General features: G+C 36.3%; 1 protein-coding gene across 50 annotated transcripts in view; it reads left to right on the top strand.

Annotated features, from left to right (window-relative positions):
• baz2ba (bromodomain adjacent to zinc finger domain, 2Ba) overlaps positions 1–25,313 on the top strand; it is a 174,113-nt gene that overhangs the window by 72,481 nt on the left and 76,319 nt on the right. For all 50 annotated transcript variants that reach the window (XM_021477029.3, XM_021477034.3, XM_021477030.3 and 47 more), the window contains exon 3: positions 14,901–15,068. In XM_021477029.3, coding sequence (XP_021332704.2) covers positions 14,903–15,068 — 166 coding nt within the window. In that variant the 5' untranslated portion in view covers positions 14,901–14,902. The remainder of the gene's footprint in view (positions 1–14,900; positions 15,069–25,313) is intronic.

The raw sequence follows: 25,313 nt of genomic DNA on the forward strand, positions 1-25,313 counted from the left end.
ACGCCCAAAATGGCTGACCTGTAAAAATCAGACATCATTCGACTCGACATGCTCTGCCGGATGTAATGAGACCAGTTTTATGAGTTTCGGACAAAAGGTTGAGACGTTATAAGCCAAAAAGCAAGTTTTTTTGTATCTCCGGACCACTAGGGGGCAGTGCGCCGAAACTCTGCATACAACCTCAGACCCTAGTTGTCATAACACATACCAAGTTTGGGGTGAATCGGTGAATGCGTTACGGAGATATCGTCTCAAGTCCATTTTCGCAAGTCCTACGTTAAATTTGATCGCAAGTTAAACAAAAACGGTTGGTCAAATCAACTTGAATTCCATAACTTTTGGTTGGCATGGTCTGTAGATCATGTGATTCAATTTTGGTGAAAATCGGAGAAACGGCCTAGGACGAGTTCGATCAAATATGTTTTTTTAAAAATTTCAAAAAGCGCGAAAAAATTCATAGGGTGCCTTTGAATCGGACTGAGCTAAGGAATCAGAGGAAAAGAGAATTTTGATTGTAGCCCATTTGGTTCAAAAGTTATGATGATAAACTTATGTGAAAGGTTGGACTAGTGGTGGCGCTGAAGAGTTTGATTTTCAGACTTCATATTTGGTCTGATTAATGTTAATACTGTCCTCTATCATTGTGCCAAATTATACAACTTTCCCGCAAACACCTATATGGGCTGCCATTCAAATCTGGCGGAAGAAACGGAAGAAGAAGGAAGAATAATAATAATAGGAACGCTAACGGATCCAATAGGTGCCTACGCACCTACGGTGCTTGGCCCCTAATTACAATTACAGAAATGCTGTTTATTTTAAGGCTTTAAAGTTCAATTGTTTTTAACATTATGTTGTCTTTCAATTTGTTAAACAGACTGTTTTATACAGACTGATTTATAATGAGTAAATAAGTAAACAGTTTTATAGCTGTAATTTGAAAAATGTATTCGACAACAGAATATAATTAAAATTATATATAATTATCGCCCTTTAAGGCGAGTCATTAACCTCGGCAGCCATTTTTGAAACGCCTGTCGGCATTCTGTCTGAATTGGGAAACATCAAATTCTCCTAAGCCAAGCTTACGATTACATTACATATTCAGAATCACCAATAAAGTTTAACTGCAAGTCTCTCATAAGTTTAATCTCCTCCAGAAATGACTGCAGCTCTTTGTTTACAAGATTGTGGGGCGGTTGAGTAGTTGCTGTCATGTGATGTGCGTTTGACAGGACTCTACCTTACATTCATGGACTGTACCTCACATTCATTTCATACAGATTAGCTGAAAAACTTTTATTTTCAAGTGTAGTGGGTTAATTAATTAAAAGCACAGATTTCAAGCTTTATGTGAAGATGTTTCTTATGTCTGTAAAGCAAGTATTCACTGAGATTCCAATGTGTTTGTTGACCACCAAACTGTCATAAAAACAAATGCTCTGAGCTTTTTCCCCGGAGAATCGTCAGTCTATATCGATCGCTGATTCACTCCTATACTTGTAGGCGGGGCTTTGTTCACCATATTGACCATTAACCTTTTCTTATTCAAAATTATACAAGCGACTTGACTTGTGTAATCTATAGTCTTTAATTTAATGCAATCAAAATGCTAAAGCCACAATTTGAGTATCCACAAGGATTCATTTGTAAGCCTATGAAGTTGCTCATATGTAAGTCATTTACATCTCAAATGCAAATATGTTAATATCATATTTTAGACGCTGTTTGCAAGTTTTAGAGTCTATGCAGAGTTTATTAAATGCATATTTGTTATAACCACACTTTATGTAAAATGCATACTCATGCGATGACGGTGGCATATATATGAATGTGATGTGTGCGTAAAGAAGACTCCTCATACTTGTGCGTGGTTCACATGTGCTTGTGTTTGTGTGGATTTGCTGATTGTGTTTGTGTGGATGTTAATGGAGATGGTACAGGGACATTGAGCATGTCACACACACATACACACACAGCTCTCTCTGTAATGGAGTGTCTAAATATATCCGGTTTTTGCCGGATCTGCTGCCTCCGGAGTGAATAAGAAATGGGCTTCAGTAAAGGACAGAATATCTCTCTCTTTTACTCTCACACACACATTCACACACGCGCTCTCTCGTCTTTCTGATGGTGTGTGACAAACCTTGATCAGTAGTTTTGGTGAAAGCCAGTTTTGTCTTTCTTTACGCTTGCTTGTAAATGGAGTGTAAGACACCTGCGCACACACACTTACACATAGAACGCACACACATACACACACACACAGACAAATTAGGTGTGCAGTAGCAAGCTAAACATCTAATGATCTTCAATGGTCCCTCTGGGATCTTGCGGAGGTCAAAGAATGCTGGTGATTCCTGGGAGCCTCTTTACGCTCTTCTGAACTGACCAATCAGTTTGCCCGTCTGATTGGCGGTCAGCCTGCTGATTGTCTATATGTGAGACTCATGCTTTGTAACAGATTATGCGGTCATTAAAGAGCAGGGCTCATAAATTATCATTGATCTTTTAGTTTAGTTGTGGACTGTTGATACAGTGATTTGTGTGTGTGACTGTTTGCTGTACTTTATAAATTGTCATAATGCGTTACTGTTACTGATGCAGATAGAACAACGTGAAGGAAATGAAGAGGTGAAAGGTCAGACAGTATAGGTGGAACTGTTGAAGTCATAATTATTAGCCCCCCTTTGAATTTTCTTAATTTTTTTAAAAATATTTACCAAATGATGTTTAACAGAGGAAATTTCCACAGTATGTCTGATAATATTTTTTCTTCTGGAGAAAGCCTTATTTGTTTTATTTTGGCTAGAATAAAAGCAGTTTTTAGTTTTTTAAAACCATTTTAAGGTAAAAATTATTAGCCCCTTTAAGCTGTTACTATTTTTCGATAGTCTACAGAACAAACCATTGTTATACAGTAACTTGACTAATTACCCTAACCTGCCTAGTTAACCTAATTAACCTACAGTAGTTAAGCCTTTAAATGTCACTTTAAGCTGTATAGAAAAACATCTAGTCAAATATTATTTACTGTCATCATGGCAAAGATAAAATAAATCAGTTATTTGAAATGGGTTAGTAAAACTGTTATGATTATGATGTTATGATTATGATGTGATGAAAAAAATCTTTCCGTTAAACAGAAATTGGGGAACAAAACAAACAGGGGAGCTAATAATTCAGGGGGGCTAATAATTCTCACTTCAACTGTATATCCAAGCGTGAAAAGCTCTAGAAATTTTGTTAAAGCCATGTTTGGAAGCTGCAGGGGGAAATTGATTCCCTAAAGTTGCTTAACATATGTATTTAAGTACAAAACTTAAATTAAAAGTATTGGTGATGCTCCGATCAGTCAGCCAGAGATCGGTATCTGCAGAGAATCACATTTTATGATTCAATCAGTACTTGCTAATCTTACCAATCTCATGAACCGATCACAAGTGTTTGTTTACAAGTTTACAAGCAGAGGAGGACGCATTTTAACTTATGCATCAAATATGCACTCCAAACTTTTTCTTGAATGAGATGGAGTGAATTATTCATTTGCAATGTTTCCAATTTGCATTGTTAGTCATTTTACTCACCAATTGACATGTCCACACTAGATGGTTATAAGAGACATGTTTAAGGAATTATAGGCAACATTCTTCATTTATTTCTAGATATTATACTTAGAGGAAAATGTGCTTCAGGCAATGGCAAAGACATAGCTTGAAGCATCAGAATCAGTACTCTGTATCGGCCGATCACCATGATTGAGGATCGATACTGTATCGGCTGCAAAAATCCTGATCAGTGCATCCCTAAAAATATTTTAAAATAATTGTATAAATTATTTGTGTATAAATTGTAAATGTCTATCTATACAGCGGGGAGAATAAGTACTGAAAACATTTTTTTTTTTACTGGGAATAGCATTTCTAAATGAGCTGTTAACATGAAATTGAACCAGATTTTGGTAAAAACCCAAACAACACAAACATAAAAATAAAACAAAACAAAACTGAAAAAGTGTGTAATAACAATGAAATAACACAAGAAGAACAGACTCACATTCTTCCAACAGAATGAAAAAATCTTGACGGTTTTGTGGATTTCGTCTATCAAATCCGATCTTTAATTTGTATTTTCTATTGGGTTCAAGTCAGGTGATTGGCTGGGCCATTCTACAGCTTGATTTTCTTTCTCTGAAAGCATTTAAGAGTTTCCTTGGCTGTGTTTTGGAGCATTGTCTTGCTGAAATGTCCACCCTGGTTTCATCTTCATCATCCTGATAATGTAAATGCTGGACTGAAGCAGCTAATATTAATTTACAATGAGGAAAGTCAGAGGTTTGCTGAATAACTACTGAGAGATTTTAGCTGCTGTCTGGGCTTTCACTGCCTTTCCAGACCTCCCTTATTTATAAACTAATCAGATTTGTTTTCTTTGCATGTATGGCTTTCTTTGATTCTTATCAACATCCAGTGAACATTTCAAGTCAACAGCATCTTTAGAAACATGATTTATAAGAAAAATTGAGTTTAATCTTAGTTTCTTTCCTTTTTTTACTACTTTTTAAAATAAAATAATCACATTTTTATAACAAATCTAAATGTTTATTGCAGTTTATACACTTTTTATATGTATATAAAGGACATAATTTATGTATTTTGACTGTGCATGTGACCATAAATGTGAGCTAGAAGTAAATGCAATTTAAGCTTAATGTTTGCAGCTCGATGTGGCAGACAGTGTGTGCTACACGACAAATCAGAACTTGTTCATCTGATAATTATTTGATGTTAAACTCCCAACCAAAGCTTTACGAGGCACAGAGAAGTACTGCTATATTAGTGAAGTGTGTATGTGTGTGTGTGTGTGTGTGTGTGTTTGGAAAGTTTTTTGTGCTTGTGTACTTGTGTATGTGAATGAATCTCTCCATGTCTTAGGGCGAAATGTAGCTGCTTTATATGCACTACAACAACTACAAGTGTGGGCGTGACTAGCAGCGTCTGTTTTTGTGTGTGAGTGTGTGTGTGTGTGTGTGTGTGTCAGCACCAGCCGGCCTAAAGGAATGTGTGTGTGTGATGCTCTCCAGCTGACTCTAAAAAGAGAGACTATGAGATCAAAACAAAAGCATCCACCATTTTACCCAAGAAAACAGGCTGCTTTTCTTATGAAGAGAGCTTAATTCTTCCTTAAAAACAAAGGCATGCAAGATAACGAGATGTGCCCTTGTAGGACTGTTGTGTGTGTGTGTGTGTGTGTGTGTCAATCAGGTCTCATTTTGCATTGTTGGTGTGGTATTGTTTGGGCAGACGATCCGCTCTGTATATCTGCTGATCTGTGTGTTGCTGTGGAAGCGGATCTGGTAACTCCTCATTGGACCACAGAACAGCTCACGGACGAAAGGCCGAAGTATCCCAGCATGCAGCTTTCCACCATCTGTCACGGACCCTTTGTTTGGGTGTGGGTTGAGCTGCTGGTCTCTGGTTACTCATAACACGCAAAGAAACACACACACACATACACACACACACATTGTATCCTGAAATCACGTTCCCATCCTTTTAATTTCTGGATACGGTGTTGCACAAGAGTGATGTTTCTAACATTGGAAAGGCACATTGACGTGATCAGTGGCATCTGTCTCTTTGCATTAGGATAAACCTGACGGTCTGACTCACGTTTGGAGTTGTTTGCTTGAATAGACACTTGTCACAGAACGATGGAGAAACTCACACCTTTTAGCTCTCGAAAATCAACTTGATCAGTCTGACCCTGTTTTTTCTTAAAGAAACACTCCATTTTTTTGTTAATAGGCTCATTTTACAAGTCCCTATGAGGTAAACAGTTGAGTTTTACAATTTTTGTATTCATTCAGATGATCTCTGGGTCTGGCGGGAACAATTTTAATTTTTTAATTTGTTTAAATATAAAAATGATCTGAACTGGCGACACGGTAGCACAGTAGGTAGTGCTGTCGCCTCGCAGCAAGAAGGTCACTGGTTCGAGCCTCGGCTGGGTCAGTTGGCATTTCTGTGTGGAGTTTGCATGTTCTCCCCGTGTTTGCGTGGGTTTCCTCCGGGTGCTCTGGTTTCCTCCACAGTCCAAAGACATGTGCTACAGGTGAATTGGGTAGACTAAATTGTCCGTAGTGTATGAGTGTAAATGAGTGTGTATGGATGTTTCCCAGAGATGGGTTGCAGCTGGAAGGGCATCTGCTGCATAAAAACATATGCTAGATAAGTTGGAGGTTTATTCTGCTGTGGCGACCCCAAATTAACCACCAGATATGAAGATTGAAGGAATGGATTCAAAAATGATGAAACTTCACTGTTCACCGATCTCTGTGTCTGACAGGAGCACTTTTAGGTTAGCTTAGCATAGCACAAATCATTGAATCTGATTAGACCATTAGCATGTCACTCAGAAATGGGAAAAAGACTGTTGAAATTCTTAATAAATTAGTTTATCAAGACTTACAGAAAATTAAAAGTTGCTATTTCATAGGTCGATATTACTAGGAACTATGCTATGCTGTAACTATTCTATGGCTGCAGCAAGCGCAATGATATTACGCAGCACTGTTACCTAGTTGCGGACTATTTTAAGGTGCTGCTTAATATCATTGTGCCTGCTGCAGTCATGGTATGACAGCAAAGTTCCTTAGTTATTACGCTTGAATGAGAGTATAGTTCCTAGCCAAACAGTCTATTTTGAAACTTTTAAGAGAGATACTAATGATCCAATCAGATTCAATGATTTATACTAAGATAAGCTAAACATGCTACCGCCAGACATAACGATTGATTGACTGGATTAAAAAAATGATAAAACTGTTCTCCAATCTCTGGGTCTGGCAGGAGCACTTTTAGCTTAACTTAGCATATTATGCTATGCTATGCTATGCTATAACTATACCATGGCTGCAGTGCTATTACACAGCGCTGTTACCTAGTTGCGGACTATTTTAAGGTGCTGCTTAATATCATTGCACCTGCTGCAGCCATGGTATGACAGCAAAGTTCCTTAATTATTATGCTACAATGAGAGTATAGTTCCCAGCCATATCAGCTAACTTTTCATTCACAGTCGGTATAAGTACACAATGTAACTACAGAAAAGTCAAAGTTTAAATATAAAAAACTTTTTTTTAAATATATATTTGAGCGAATCTAATCCGATTCAATGATTTATGCTAAGCTAAGCTAAAAGTGCTCCCTCCAGACGTGAAGATCGGAGGAATAGATTCATCATTGTAATATCATTGTATCATTAAATTTTTTTAGTTACATCGCTTGCTTAGACTGACAGAAAATGAAAAGGTGCTATTTCATAGTTTGATATTACTAGGAACCAGGGCTTAATTTGTACCGGAACAAGCAGGATCCGAAACTGGCACCTCTGAAATCTGATCCGACACCTCATTTTACCGATCCCCCTGCTCACACGTACCCCTGCCTCGCTCTTCACTTTCTTCTGCGACTCCCCAACCCTCCTTACTTTCATCTGCGACACCACGCGCTCTTAACTTTCGTCTGCGACAAACCCCAGCCAACCCCCGATTTTTAAATTTGAAGCAGATGCTAACGGTCTAATCCGATTCAATGATTTATGTTAAGCTAAGCTAAACGTACTCCCGCCACACATGAAGATCGATTGAATAGATTAAAGAATGATCAAACTCAACTGTTCTGTACCGTTTGTATAACTTGTTTTACAAGTCACAACTGTACTCTAGGTGACTTGTAAAAGAGCCTATTTGCCAAAAAAAGTGGAATGTTCCTTTAAAAACTTATTCCTCCATGTGTCAGGATACACACACACACACACACACACACACACACACACACACACACACACACACATAAAATCTAATACCCTCTTACTCACAACTGAGACGGTTAAAGAAAGAAAGGTGAATCCCACACCTCTTTGTACAGGCCTCCGCCCACATATCATTTCTTCTCTCCATCCGCCCGCCCTTCCTTGATTTAGGTGTTTTTAACACGACGCCGCACATGCTCTCATTCTCCCCCCTCTCCCCGTGCATCCTGGGACACTTGGTGATGGTGTGTCTGCCAGTGTCACCAAGCAACCGTGTCTTTCGATAGGCGAAGCCATCTCACGCTTCAGGAAAGCAGCTCCAGCCAATGACGAGGTAGCACTGCGGCCAATCAATGAGTCAGGAGGGCTGGGGAGATGGATGTATTCGGACACTCGTTAACCAGGATCTCACGCCCTTGTGAAGCTGCATGAATTCTACATCTTGTGTACCTAGTGGTTGTAGGAATGAGCGTTTGTAGCAATGTAGCCGGGAATTAGCAGCGCTATAAGGTCAAAGGTCACTGTTCCCCCTGCCGTAGGGCACCAGGAAGGTGACAGGCCTGTGCTGAGCGAGCACCGGTCGGAGAAAATGGTGTCTTTGTGTCGGTGCGGTTGCTGGCGCGCTCTGATTAGCACTGATCCATGCTGACGACTCTGTTGGCAGATTAGCGTGGCTAGCATTGGCCATCTGTTACCACGGGCCATAACAAGTGAGAAGTGTGGGTCACGTGCGCACACACACAGACAGATACGCAGTGTTTTGAATAAACACACACACACATTGCCTCTGATTTTCCACACATACTCGCACACTCTCCCAAACACAGCAACCTCAGCAGTATATTTCACTGCCTCAGGAGTGTATGATTGATTTTCAGGTTAAATTAAATAACGCACAGCTTTATGTAGTGTCTCTCTCTGAAAGCACGTTCGTGGGGAAGCAAGCTTCTCTTGGCTTACTGGAGAGCTCGGAGGTGTCGTCCATATTGCTCGGACTAAACATGTTCCCGGATCGCGATTAGCATATGATTCGCTCATTCGCAGGATCCGAGACCTGCTGTTTTCCTCGTCAATCTCATTGGCCGCGTGCACCAAGTCAAATTAATTACGCCGCTCACGGAGATTACGATGCCTGCCTTCCAGTGCCACAGTGGAAGATGGCTAATTAGCTATAAAATCAGACTAATTCTGATGCTAAAGCTGTTTTAATTTCTGATAATTAAGTCAGGATTGGATCCTTAAATACCCCGGCATACCATTATTGCGGTAATCATGGTTGTTGTTATGAATTATTTTGAGGCCTGAGTCTGTTGCCGTTGATGTTGTAGGTAATCAGGAAAAGTATGGATATGGAGGGAGATGAACAACTATTTATTTTAAGTAATTAATAATTTTATTCCTCGTGGATGCATTCAATTTAATATATTTTTTGAATTATTATTTAAAGAATGCTAATAAAAAAATTAACATAGTTTCACACACATATTATGGAGATGTTTTTTTCTTAATAAAACTTTTATTAGCTTATAGTGTATATTATAGTGATTATATTATTAGCTTATAATACAATGACTTTTAAAATAGCATGAAAGCATGAAATAGTTATAAATTATATTTTAAATCATAATAATAAAATTTATTTATATAAAACAACGCAAACATTTTATGAAAAACGCTCTGCATTTTCTCACAACACAACAGAAATGATTCAAGGGGACCCTAAAAGGCTTTAAATCCTTTTAGGCTAATAAATACTAAAGACACGAAAATCGGGATAGTAAAATAAACAAAAAAACTCACCTTTCAAGCTTCACTGAGCAAAAAATACGGCACAGTGGTGTCCGTCACATTTTTTGGTTCCCTTGAAACATTTCCATTGTGTTCCGCTGTTTTTGTGTTGTTGGAATATGCAGCGCATTTTTGTAAATTGTTTGCATTTTTAGGTGGTTTATTACGCTGTGGTGACCCCGGATTAATAAAAGGACTAAGCCAAAAATGAATGAATGAATGAATGAATAAATGTTTGCATTTTAAGAAAATGCAGCACGTTTTTGTAAGTTGTATACTTTTTAGAAAATACAGTGCGTTTTTGTAAATTATTTGTGTTTAAAGAAATTGCAGTGCATTTTTGTAAATAGTTTGTGTTTAGAGAAAATGTAGTTCATTTTCATAAATTGTTTGCGTTTTGAGAAATTGCAGCACATTTTGTAAATTGTTTGCATTTTGAGGAAATGCAGTGCGTGTTCGTAAATTGTTTTTGTTTTAAGGAAATGCAGTGCGTTTTATTATTTTGTTTGCATTGTGGGAATTTGCAGCATGTGTGCTGTCAAACGGATGAAGACCTTTTCTCAATTTGCTGGTGTTTTTTGTAATTGCATGCGTTTTCCTAAATTGCAGCTTGTTAAGCCCGCTCGCTCACCATACATAATACATATTCTAAAATAACTTTTACCTAATTTTCTAATAATGGGTATTTTAATTTATTTGATTTTATTTGATTATTCATTTATTCATTTTCCTTCAGCTTAGTCCTGTTATTCATCAGGGGTCGCCACAGTGGAATGAACCACCAACTTATCCAGCATATTTTTTACACAGCCGATGCCCTTTCAGCTACAACCCAGCACTGGGAAACTCCCATACACAGTCTCACATGTACACACATACTCTACGGCCAATTTAGTTTATCCTATTCACCTGTACCACGTCTTTGGACTGCGGCAGAGGAAAACCCACGCCAACACGGGGAGAACATGCAAACTCCACACATTATATTATATTATATTATATTATATTATATTATATTATATTATATTATATTATATTATATTGTTATGTTATGTTATATTATATTATATTATGTTGTATTGTATTGTATTATATTATATTATATTATTATGTTATATTATATTATATTATTATATTATGTTATGTTATATTATATTATTATATTATATTAAATTATATTATATTATATTATGTTATATTATATTATATTGATCATTTCTTTTTTTATTTTAGAATATTATTCAGCCTTCATAAAACTGTAAGTGTAAATATATATAATTTTTTCGTTTCATCACTCTGTGTATATGTTGATATTTTTATCTAATTGAGCGCACTTTTAGATTTACTTCCCAACAGTCTCATAAATATAAGTTCTACTTTATCCATACCTACCATGTTAACTTTCTATAAGAGGTAGGGTGTATAATCCAGCCATTGTTTTCCACTGAGCAGTACTTGGGTGGTTATTTAGGGTAGAATTTCAAGCTATAGCATTCATTTAGAGTAACCTGCCATGAACTTGAGTTGGCAGGGTCATGACCCAGTGACCTTTGACCTTTAAAGACAGGGCATGAGGAAGGAAAAAAAGGACAGAAAGCCGAGATGGAAGGATGATCCAAAAGAAGTGAATGGAGGACAGGTGGAGCGAAAGAAAGGGCGGATATCAACCGCAGTGGCAGATTGTGGCCTCTGCCGCTGTTTACAGCAATATGCAGACACTTTCATTGTGTGTGTGTGTGTGTGTGTGTGTGTGTTGGCTTCGGCATTACTCTTGGGCGAAGGCGGTTAGTTGATATTCCATAGATGCTTCCATCTCTGAGATCTAATCGGTGTGTGTTTGCATGTGTGTCTGTGTGTGTGTGTAGCAGAGACATACAAGAAGGAGAGCAGCTCTGGGGACAGGACACAAGTGTTTATATATAATGACAGAATAACAAAGCCATGTGTGCTACACCGTGGCGCTCTCTGCCGATTCCCACAGCAAAATCTCCTCGTGAAGTTAGCATCCATGTGGACGCAAGACCGAGCTTAAGATTCACAAACATATAAACAGTTTGCACTCTTTCAGCAGCAAAAAAATCTGCCCAAATCACACGCTAACACCTGCTAATCGTATTTTCATGCATATAAAGTACTTGCGGATATGGTATGCTTTGAGGAGGAGGGATTAAAATGTATGTGTGTGTGTGTGTGTGTGTGCGTGTGCGTGTGTATGTGTGCACGCATATAGATGCGGTTGTTTTGAATTTTCTGGAATCTTGAAAAAAGCATCATGAAAAAGTATTAAGCAGCACAACATTTTGTTGTGGTAATGATAAGAAATGTTTCTTGAGCACCTGATCAGCATATTAAATTGATTTCTGTTGTGATGCTGAAGACTGGAGAAATAGATTGCAACAATAGGGTTCCTGAAGCAAAAACACAGGCAGAACATGCAAACTCCACACAGAAATGCCAACTGGTCCAGCCAGGACTCGAACCAGCGACCTTTTTGTTGCGAGCTGTGCCCATACTAACTCTTTCACACTTATACTCTAAGAGCAATTTTAGTTTACCCAATTCACCTTTACCACATGTCTTTGGACTGTGGGGTAAACTGGAGCACCTGGAGGAAATCCATGTGAACGCAGGGAGAACATGCAAACTCCACACAGAAATGCCAACTGAGCCAGCCAAGACTTGAACCAGCAACCTTTTGCTGTGAGGCGACAATGCTGTCTTATATTATATTATATTATAATATATTATATTATATTATATTATATTATATTATATTATATTATATTATATTATATTATATTATATTATATTAAATTATATTATATTATATTATATTATATTATATTATATTATATTATATAATATTAATTTATATTATATTATATTATATTATATTATATTATATTATATTATATTATATTAAATTAAATTATATTATATTATATTATATTATATTATATTATTATATTATATTAAATTAAATTAAATTATATTATATTATATTATATTATATTATATTATTATATTATATTAAATTAAATTAAATTATATTATATTATATTATATTAAATTATATTATACTATATTATATTATATTAAATTATATTATATTATATTATATTATATTATATTAAATTAAATTATTATATTATATTAAATTATATTATATTATATTAAATTATATTATATTATATTATATTATATTATATTAAATTATATTATATTATATTATATTATATTAAATTAAATTATATTAAATTAAATTATATTATATTATATTATATTATATTATATTATTATATTATATTATATTATATTATATTATATTATATTATATTAAATTAAATTAAATTATATTATATTATATTATATTATATTAAATTATATTATACTATATTATATTATATTAAATTATATTATATTATATTATATTATATTATATTAAATTAAATTATTATATTATATTATATTATATTATATTATATTATATTATATTATATTATATTATATTATATTATATTAAATTATATTATATTATATTATATTATATTAAATTATATTATATTATATTATATTATATTATATTATATTATATTATATTATATTATATTAAATTAAATTAAATTAAATTATATTATATTATATTATATTATATTAAATTAAATTAAATTAAATTATATTATATTAAATTATATTATACTATATTATATTATATTATATTAAATTACATTAAATTAAATGATTATATTATATTATATTATATTAAATTATATTATATTATATTATATTATATTATATTATATTATATTATATTATATTATATTATATTATATTATATTATTTACTACAGCGGAATGAACTGCCTACTTATCTAGCACTGCCTACTTATCTATGTTTTACGCAGTGGATGCCCTTCCAGCTGCAACCCAGCACCGGGAAAGCACAATATTGCTATAAACTTGAAATGTACTTTAGCTCTAAGTACAATCATAACCTTTAATATGTTCAAAGTGTTTTTAATATTCTTTTATATTTAATAAATATATTTAATATTTTTAATATTGTTTCTTGAGTTTTGTTGTTTTTGTTCTTTCCATAATGAAACTTTTAAGTAGACAGTCTTACATGTTTGTCTTTTACGTTTTTGTTTAAATTAAGGAACAATACATGTAAAAAATACTTGTGGAAGGTTGATCACTAATGCAGTCTATAGGTGCTAAATCTAAATTACAAGTAGAATGAATACATTTCGTAAATTATCTTAAAGGTTCACCCAAAAACTGAAAATTCTGTCGTCACTTACCCACGCTTAAACCTATTTAAGTTTCTTTCTTCTGATGAACATAAAAGTAGATATTTTGAAGAAAGCTGGAAACCTGTAAGGGTTGTATTTCATAGTATTTTTTTGTTTTACAATATAAGTCAATGGTTACAGGTTTTCAGCTTCCTTCAAAACCTCTTTAGTTTTCTTCGGGAAAAAACTTGAGGGATAGTAAATAGTAAGTACAGTACATTTGGTTGAACTATCCTTTTAAAACAGAAAAGGTTATTGTAATTTGTAATAATATTTCATAATTTTGTGATTTTGTTTATGTTTTGATCAAACAATTACAGAACAATACTGAAAAAACATTCCGTAAAAACCTACATACTCAAACCGCACACCACTCAACTGCTAATCATATTTTCACACATTAAAATACGTGCGGATATGGTACGTTTTGAGGATGGAGAAAGAATTTTAGGAGTGCTTGGGGGCTTTTTTTGGTGTGTGTGTGTGTGTGTGTGTGTGTATTGTTGGCTGCGTGCGACTGTCTTTAATATGCGTCTCTCCAAACTGTGAAATCTCCACAGAAACAGTTAAAGGCATAATTTGCCTGTTAAGCACATCAAGTGTGAGAACGCTTGTTTTACGCTGTGTAAAAATGGCTGTGAATAGTCTTGTAAATCAGCGCGCTGCTCACTTTGTGTGCTTGTGTGAGCCTGCGTCAGTCTCTTTTTCTGTCCTATTGAAGAGGGTCTCGACAGTGAATGAGCGGTTAATGTGACAAGCCCAACAAACCCTCTGCCCAAACGGGACATTAATGTGTGGTCCTGTAGAAATATGCTTGCTTGGGGTTGGTTCGCCTTGTGTGTGTGTGTGTGCGTGTGTATGTGTGTGAAGGAGGCTGACTAGTGTTAAATAGAAATATTGTTCATGGCAAGTGAGATGTGAAAGGAAGAGTGGCAGGCCGTGTGTGTGTGTGTGTGTGCGTGCGAGAACTGGCTCTAATTATGGATTGGATTGTGCTTGACAGATATGGAGTCTGGAGAACGGCTGGCCTCGCCTTCCGCCACCCCGGCCTCCGTCCACACCGCCACCTCAGTGTCATCATCTTCCTCTTCCTCCTCTTCCTCATCCACAGCAGCCTCCAATGCCAAGAGCAGCCTGAACCACGGAGCCACGGCCTCGCTCGGCACATGCGGTAAGTACTATTGAGTGCGCACACACACACACACACACACACACACACACACACTCTTTCATGCCCTGACGCAAGGGTTGCTTATTGTTACAGTGTGAAAAGTGCTCAGTCAAAACTGATGCACAATCACACGCCAGCACATTTCCGCACACACACGCATATATATATATATATACACACACACACCGCTGAGTGTCGCACAGGCACGCTTTGAGCTTGTCTCCCAGTTTAGACTGCGTGGTTTGCCGGCAGATCGTAGACTGATGTGATCAGGAACTTCTCTTCCTGTCTGATGAAGCATCATATTTTTTTCCCCTGCTTCTGAGTGACGTGTGACATGTGCGCAAATCTTCTCTACTGATTGAGTCTTGTCTGATTATAGGCACGAGTGTTTGGTTTCTTAGAGTCTGCTTTGTTGAAGAGATCAGAACAAAAGATGAATGTTCTGCCGTAATTTAGTTTTTCTTTGTTGTTTCAAATACAAATGCGCTGTAAAAAATTATCAAATCAAATTAACTTTGTAAGTTACTTCAACTTGCATCAATTAAACATCTTAAAGGTCCCATGAAATTCTCATAAGGCTCTCAATGTCTAAGGTAATAAAAATCTGTCCAAATCTAAATTATTATTAAGATCAAAGGTCCGGAACAATTGATATTACATAACTTGTTTTTAATAAACATCCATAACATGCATCACGAGTCAACACTATTTATTTTTCTTTAAATAAAGTGGCATTTGCTTTCAAAACACATTAAATAAAATTTAAATGTGGCAAAACCTCTAATATAAGTTGATTTTTGAACAAAACACAACAAAAGTAAGGCCCAATCCTATCTGGATGCAGCTATGATGATGCAAGCTGAGATTCCATATCTCAGAGGTGCAGTGTCAGACACAATGCACTTATTGGAGCTAGTGACGTCACGGTGAGGGTTAGGGGAGGATATTAATGGCCCGTTTCCACTGAGTGGTACAGTACGGTACGGTTCGGTACGCTTTTATGGCTGTTTGAACTGTCAAAGTGACAGTTTGTACCTAAAAGTGAACCATACTATAACGTACCTCTTTTTGGTCACCCTTTGCAAAGGGTACCAAGGGTACCAAAAGGCGGTGCTAGATGTGCAGCTGAACGCTATTGGTTAACAGAGATATGTCATTCACTCATGCAACAAGCCAGAATGAAAACAAAAGAACCAGCATGTTTTAAATACACAGCTGATACATAACATCGTAATAATATATACAAGAAGATAAACAAGAAGAGCAGAATCTACCCTGTGCCCCTTAGTTTTTTATGAGCCAGTCTAAAGCGCGATCCGTTTCGCTTTCTTGTTTGCACTTGTGGGCGCGTCTATATTTGAAATAACATACTTCTTGAGCTGATGATAATAATGTGCGCTTGATTTACTGACATGCTTTTGAAAACCCGATCCTTCAGAAACTGACAAACTTGAGAGTGATGCGCGAAAAGACAAAGAAGAAGCCAAAAAAAAGGAGCAAATTATTTTTTTAAGCAAACGTGAACAAACTGCCATGTTTGACTGATCATCAACTGTTGGGCTAATATGAACTCGGAATGATGGAAATACTTTTTAACAAGAGGTTACATGTGTTGGTGAAGATTAAAGATACAAATGAGACTGTAAGGGTCTGTATGTTCATATATGTTGCATTTATTTATTTATTTATTTTATATAATTGCAGTTGTTACAGTAGGCTATTTCGCACTGTCATTGATCTGCAGTTATAATCAAATCATGTTCATAGAAAAGTTAGTAATGAACATTTATACAGAAGTATCTGTGTGTATAAAGCATCTGTTTTGTGAGAAGTACGTCTCGTACAGCTCTTGTGAGCGACCTGTACAGCTTTACTGTAGACATTTTCTCGAGCAAAAATGACGTTGACCGAAAATTTCTGTCGTACACCACACCCACCAAAAGAGTACCATTGTTAACCTTTTAGCAGTGGAAAGCAAGACTGATAAAGGTGACCCGTACCGTACCGTACTGTACCACTCAGTGCAAACGGGCCATAAAAGCATTGCATACAGGCCAACTGCACCAGTTCTAGGTTTGATTACAAGAAGAGTTGTTAAGTATTAAAATAGACAATAAAGCACTGTAGAAGTTAGCCCAGTCTCTCCATAATGAAAATCAGTTTCCTGTGCCTTTTTTTGCATGTTTCACATGACAATTGATATTGAAATCAGGTTAAAACGGGCAATACCAAAATTAAGTTAACTATCTTAGTTAATACTTCAAACTAAGATTTTTTTCGGCCTTCATTTGTGAGCAAAAAGAAGTTAATTAAGGCTAAACTGCAGTATTATACTTTTTTGAAAATTCTGACACTCTGTTAATCACAACAACCACCAACCTGATTTCACCAAGTAGGACATGTTCCTGGATTAACATCTATGTTGATCCTGGACCAACATTCCATTCAGCCAATCAGAATAAGGGTATACATTTACTGTTTAAGTTAGGTTTAGGCTTACAGTATATTCTTCATGATTTTTATCCATCTATTATTCCTTTGATTTTGGGAATAATTTACAGTTATGGTTGGGTTTAGGGGTCGAAATAGGTATGGATTACATTTTCGATAAAAAATGATGTTCCAAGATCAACATTAATGTTAATCCAGGATCGCATCATACTTGACTAAATGATGACGTGCTCACAACAACAATGGTGGTTGTGAGAGAAGAACAGTTTCATAAACCTCTGGCAGTTGCATTGATCTGCTCAATGGTCAATGGTCTTTGATCTGCACAGAAAAAAACAATCAATGTAGATAATATGTGTAGCCACATAACGAAAACAGAAAAAATGATGGCAAGTTTGCTCTTTTTATTTAGAAAATGCTGAGAAAGGGTGAAGAAGTGCATTTTTTGAATTCCCACTTGCTGAAAAAGATATCGGCACATGTAAAACTTGCAAATGTAGCTCAGGAAGCGTTAAAAAAGGAAATTTTTACTATAGAGAAACCAGTATTTACACCTTGACATTCTGAGTACTAGTTTGTTAAAGAAGGAGGAGTTCTAGAACACATCCACCAACTGTGTAATCAAAATGGATCAATTCACAAACTAATGTCTGAAGTTAGTTTGTGAAACTTCAACCAGTGAGTTGTGTGGCCTTTTAATGGATTGGCCAAAAATGACGAGAGAATATTGAAAATAAATGTTAAATGTTTTGCACAGGATGACTAAATGCCAACATGATTTCAGTGTTTTTTTTGGTGAACTTTTAAGTTTTCTGAAGTAGCTGTGAGGACGAGAACTAAAGTGAAGTAATTTATTAGTAATTTGTTATTCATTAATAAGTTATTTGTTCAAAATCCTATACGTCACATCTTGTGACTCTTAATTGTTTTGAAAAATTGTGCTACTAGATGTTTTGATTTAATACCAGTGATTAGATCTGTGGGAACCCAGTGATGTTGGCCTCATTTGTGGTCAAATGTGTCTCTGATCACCATATCTGAATTTCACAGAATTATGAATGTGATTTGAGGAGTAGAGAGCATTTACTTAAAAAAACGAGTATATGTTATTAATTTACTCACCCTATATAGGTCAACCAAGATTTTCCCTTTGTGCTTAGCATATTATAGAAAACGTCAAATTGAGAGTAAAAAAACAATGATAACTAAACTTAAAGAGCAATAAGAAAGTAAATATCCATGGTTCCTGACAATACACCTTGGTTTCATGAAGTAAGTGTGTGCAAGAAACTGAACATTATGTTTAGCGTTATTGCCTTTGATCTAGAGTCTTTGCAAACGATGGTTTGTGGCTTGATATATATCACACGTTGAGAGTCTGTAAAAGGGTTCTCATAAACATCTTTGGGATTAATATCTCATACTTAAACTCTTTTTATGTACACTCGTAACAATTTCCTGTAGAATCTACAGTAACGTACTGGCAGCAGTTTGCCAGTAATAAATATTACAGCAAAAATACTGTTTACATTTACAGCACCATTTATTTTGCTGTATATGTATTTACAGTCTTGTATATCTGGACTAAAAATAGTCATTTATAAAATGCAACTTTAAAATACAATAACATAACTGTCCTACAGTAAATACAGTTCATAGCACAGTTAAATACTGTGTAATTTACAAAAGTCGTTAAGAGTTTATAATGGTTCCAGTATCCAGAATAAATCCCTCGCCAATGTAAACGAACATCATCAGCTTGATTCAATATTCGTTAGAAAGCTTGTGGAATGCTCAGGAATGTTTGCAGAGGCTGTGGATTAAAGGTAATGATGTTCAGTTTTTACACAAAATGGTTGTTTTGCTTTATAAGAATTCATCGTATGTTCATCCGACCTAGAATTTGTTTTGTTTAGCCTGTATACAACAAGTGTCAGTAGACATTGACTTTTATTTTAGGAAACACTAGAGACCATAATGAAAAGGCAGCTAATTGGTGGATAAATTGCAAATGTTTCTTTTTTTTTAGGTGAAATATCCATTCAAAAATGTATTAATTTCTCTTTCTCACTTTTATCCAATGTGAAATATGCACAACAATTTTCCAAACTTCTTCCTTTTGTTCTTGAGGCTAGAAGAAAGTGGTACTTTAGCATGAGTAAATGATGAATTGACTATATTTATAGATTTTAACATTAGAAGTGGATCATCAGCTAAGCTTACATCAAAGTTGTCCTAAAACTATTGAACAACACCAGTTCTTGTCGTTGGACAATTTTGAAAAACATTTTTGGTTTTGTTCCAATGTTGACTAATATATTTAATGATGATGTGGAGCAATCACTACAGAAAGTAAAACAATTGGTTTAACAACATTTCTCAGTTACCAAATGATTGTGTCACTAGTTACTTGTGTCACTTGCCAAACCGTTTAGAGTCAGAACTAGCGATGACAGACTTTTAAATAATTGATTCTTTTCAGTTAATAATTAGAAAGACTTGAAATCGATGTGTTATTCAGTCTTCATGGTTCGCAGCTCAGTCACAATCCAGATGGTGAAACCAAAACCATTATAGGATTCTTTAAAACACAGAGAACAAGAATGCTTGATTTAAAATACAATCAAATCTTGACAACCCCGGTCTTCCATTTCCCTCCTTTTCTTTATGAAATACAGCACTTGGGACTTTGTAAAAAATAACAATATGGTTTCTTTAGTTAATGTTAGTTTTAGTGATGTGGACAAACCATAAGCAATCGTATTACATTTGTATATTTATTACAATACCTGTTCATCTTTGTTCATGTTAGTTAATGAAGATACAGTTGGTCATTGTTACTCCTTGTTGAGTCACATTGCATTAACTAATGTTAGCAAACAGACACAACTTTGCATTTTAATAATGCATTAGTAAACGTTGAACTCTTATTAATCAATGCAGTACAAATGTTGTTCATTATTATTTCATGCTAATACATACATTAACTAATGAAACCTCATTGTAAAGTCTGTCTCAATTGAATTTTTGAAAATAAAGCGATATTAGCATGGTATTTTTTTTGGGGGGGGGGGGGGGTGGTGAATTGTATAAATATGAATAACTTATGGCAGCATGGCGGCTCAGTGGTTACCACTGTCAACTCACAGCAAGAAGGTCGCTGGTTTGAGTCTTGGCAGTGCCATTTCTGTGTGGAGTTTGCATGTTCCCTCCATGTTGACGTGGGTTTCATCCGGGTGCTCCTGTTTCCCCCACAGTCCAAAGACATGCTCTATAGGTGAATTGGATAAACAGAATTGGCCGTAGTATGCGAGTTTGTGTGTGTGTTAGAGTGTATGGGTGTTTTCCAGTATTGAGTTGCTGCTTGAAGGGTATCCGCTGCGTAAAACATATGCAGGAGTAGTTGGCGGTTCATTCTGCTGTTGTGACTCCTGATAAAAATGGGATTAAGCTGAAGGAATATGAATAAATGAATCACTTTTTCAACAGTCGGATGAAGCATCTTGTCTCCCTCCTGACTGCGTTTTGTTCTTTCCGTGGCGCAGTCAGGGCTGAAGAAAGCCACCGACTTGCTCCTGTCGTAATTACCGACTTATTGTTCAGCATGTGAAAACACGGTCCAGGATTTAGCACTCACAGTTTTGGCTGCAAATTGAAAAGCTGCCGCATTAATGAATCTCAACCAATTAACTAGGCCTTTGTTAATACCGCTGTCTTCTCACTCTCCACCCCCTTTCACATAAACACAGGCACGCACGTGAACGCACGGGCGCAAAAACACAGCTTTCCCTCCATCCTTCCCGCCACTCTGCAATATGCTCTTCTCCTCAGTAAACAGAGAAGTTTGCAAGGCACCACTGACTCTTTCCTGTTTGTAATTCGCTCTGTCTGCTCTGGTTTCGTTTTTGGCCCAGTGTCGTTTTCTGATGAGACTCTCATTAACAGTTGATATTCCACACGGCTTTCCACTCCTCTACCTCAACACCAGCTCGACAAGTGGAGTTGCGGTGAAGGGAGACCTTTTTGTTTTCGCAGAGAGACTGCTGTTTTCCCCTCAGAGTTTTGGGGTTTTGAATATGTAATTCCAGCTTTGGCTCGTCTCTCTTGAAATTCAAGTACCCTGCAAAACTCGGGTTCAAGTGCTTTGCCGGCTCTCTTTGTTGCTCTGTTTTCACAGAAATAAAATATAAAGCTGTAGTTGTGGTCAGAGCTGAGGCTTCGTGGTTGCGGTAAATACACTGAGCTTTGGTGCTAATGTTGGTTCAATTCTGGCTTAAAAAAAATTCTTGAATACACTTTATACTATATATCTCGATTATACATAAATGCTGGGATGTTGTAAGCCAATGTTGGGTGAAATGTGGATGAAATCAATTGTTGGGTTAAATAAAGCCAATAAAATTTAAGCCTTGTGTGTATTGTTTAAATTTACTACCGTTTTGTTATGTTTGTGGCTGGTTTTGCCCCATTGACTTCCATTATAATGAAATTTTTTGATTGCAAAGCCTGACAGCATGTAATCATGCATTTGTGATTGTTGGTGGTTTTCCCCTTTGGGAAGAGGTCAAATGTGTAATTTTTACTGTTGGTTGTCAGTTGACACCATTAACCCTTTAGATAAGCCTGTGCAAAAAAGTTTCTGGCTTATAAAAGCAAATTACAATCACCGGCCACTTTATAAGGTACACCTGTCCAACTAATCTTTAACGCAAGTTTCTAATCAGCCAATCACATGGCTGGAACTCTAGACATGGCAAGACAATCTGCTGCAGTTCAAACCGAGCATCAGAATGGGGAAGAAAGGTGATTTAAGTGACTTTAAAAGTGGCATGGTTGTTGGTGCCAAACGGGCTGGTCTGAGTATTTCAGAAACTGCTGATCTTCTGGGATTTTCACGCACAACCATCTCTAGGGTTTACAGAGAATGGTCCAAAAAAAAAAAAAAAGAGAAGATATCCAGTGAGCAGCAGTTCTGTGGGCGCAAATGCTTTTTTTGATGCCAGAGGAGAATGGCCAGACTGATTTGAGCTGATAGAAAGGCAACAGTAACTCAAATAACCACTCGTTATTGACCTCCACAGTCACCAGATCTCAATCCAATAGAGCACCTTTGCAATGTGGTGGAATGGGAGATTCCCATCATGGATGTGCAGCCGACAAATTTGCTGCTACTGTGTGATGCCATCATGTCAATATGTGCCAAAATCTCTAAGGAGTATTTCCAGTACCTTATTAAATGTATGCCACAAAGGATTCAGGCAGTTCTGAAGGCAAAAGGGGGTCCAACCCAGTACTAGTAAGGTGTACTTAATAAAGTGGCCAAATCAAGGTAATTGCACAAAGGTCTCTCACACACTCTATATAAAAGCCAAAAAGCTTTTTCTGCACTGTAAGTGGTGATCAACAGTTAAAACTACAAATTTTATTTCTTCCCAACTGGAAAAACCACTAACAACAAAGAATGCATGATCATATGATGTTATGGCTTTGCAATCAAAAATGTCATTATAATGGAAGTCAATAGGGCAAAAACAGCCCTCAACATAATGAAAGTCAATTTGCCCAGAGTGTGTTTTTAAAAGATCTCAAAGCTTTCTGCCAAAATAATTGTCAAAATAAAATTTGTCACCTAAAATAATTCCATTTGTGGTCATATTAAGACTCAAAATCACCTCAGAGTGGATAAAAACATATCCAACAACACACAAGGGTTAACTGAAAAACTTTACCTAACTTTAGCTTTGTTTGCCTGTGTTTGTTTATATTTAAATCATTGTTGAGTTAAAATGACCCACATTGTTTTTAGAGTTTAGCTTTAGTACATTTTTTAAGACTAGAAAAAGTTTGATTAGTGACGCTGCTTTAATTGTGTTGTGTTTAGCTATTTACACTATAACTCTTGTTTCTCTGATTTTCCATCATTCATAAATCAGTACACCTACAACCAACCACTTACATTTTTAAATATCTTGGAGCACTAGCATTGCATTTTTAACTGCAAATCCCTGGGAATTTTCAGTATTCCCATTTTCAGTTCATTCTGGGATCAGTTAGCCAACTAATAATCTAGCAATCCAGCAAAACTCATGTTCAAGTACTCACCAACTAATTAAAAAAGCTCCTGTTTTAATCTGAGCTGTGGCTTATCGGTTACTGAAGAAACTCCTTTAAACTATTGTGCTTATATGAATAATGTATAGTTTCAGTACTGGCTTCTAAAATGTACTGTTTTGAAATTGCCATGGCATGTATGGATGGGTTACAATGTGAAACTAGTTGTCTAACATTATTCTATCATCAGTCTAGTGTTTTAGCTGTGTACACTATAAAACATGCTGCTTGGAGATGTTGCATCTTTAAATTTGCTGCCACAGCCAAACATGGACATAAAATGTTTGGGTTGCTATTTTTGAACTTCAGCGTGTCTAGACACAAATAATTCAATATTTAATTTTGCATGCTTTTTCACCGGCTGAAGCCAGACTAATTATTCAGGGCATTCACCAGAAATGCTTAACCATGTAGTGGTTAGTCAGATTTGAAAATATGACGTTTTCAGTTCCAGAAGTGCTGTTGTTTCATAAAAACAGTACTGGGACAGTTTGCATCAGTCTGTGATTGCTACATAGAATTCCAGCACATGATCTAGCTTTATCCTCTTTTGGGACTGTTTTCTGTTGGTCGTGCAAAATTAAAATAGCTCTCCATATTGTGTCTGAAATGCCAGGCACTTAATATTAACTTGTTGTTTATACAACAACCATATAAAAGTATATAATAAACAGTATTGCTCTGACAAGAGTGCAGATTACCAATGTTATACTTCTTAATTTAACGGGAAAGACAATGCACGTTCTCTTATAAAGTGATTTTACTAGGGTTAAACAGACAAGAGGACCTTGGTAATGCAGTCCTAGTTGAGCTGATTAACGTTCAGAATGAGACTTTCCCTCGACAGGTTCTCACAGCGCTATCATTACCGCTTTAAACGCAATTAACACTTTGTCCCACTAAATCACCGGCCCACAAGCGTGCCAGAGCGATAGATGATGTTCAGGTCGAGAACGAGGTGCATCTGGGCTTAAACAGAGAATATTTTAACCTCTCGCAGAACAAACGGCGGCCACATGTTCGCACTTTTTCTCTCCGTCCCCCTCAGACACACAGACAATTAAGTCGGCTGTCAGATGTGTCTGTAGAAATGTGATTGATGCAAACGGAGGGCACATTAATCGGCTTCCGCCGCATCCCACATAAGAGAGCGAGCGAGGAGACAGGTGGGGGAGGACAGTGGCGCTTTTCAAGATGGCTCGGTTTGTCAGAAGATGGAGAACATGGGAAGGTGTGTTGGTGGGGGGGTTGGGGGACAAGCGAAGAAAGAGAGCGACGGTGAGAGAAAACGAAGGAGAAAGATAAAATAAGAAGGATATCAGGTAATCCGGTAATTCTGCTCTGCTCCTCTCAGAGGCTGATTTAATTATTGCCGGCTGAAAGCGCATTAATATGAAACTGGCGTTTCTGCCACTGTGTGTGTTTGTGTGTGTGTGTGTGTGTGTGTGTGTGTGTGTGTGTGTGTGTGTATGTGTGTGCCAGCAGGAGCGGATGATGGTCTTTGGGGGAATATTTCCTCTCATTTATCTTCACATCCGCCTCTCTCTCCTTCTCAAGCTCCTTCTTTTTTGTCCCTTTTTTCCCTTCTTTCGTCGCCACTGTCTATATGAGGACGAAGCCCAAAACATATAGGCTATAGTGTATTTTGTGTGTGAGATTTAAAAAGACAGGCCTTATACG

The sequence above is a fragment of the Danio rerio genome, chromosome 6 (assembly GCF_049306965.1).
Source record: "Danio rerio strain Tuebingen ecotype United States chromosome 6, GRCz12tu, whole genome shotgun sequence".
NCBI classification, from domain to species: Eukaryota; Metazoa; Chordata; class Actinopteri; order Cypriniformes; family Danionidae; genus Danio; species Danio rerio.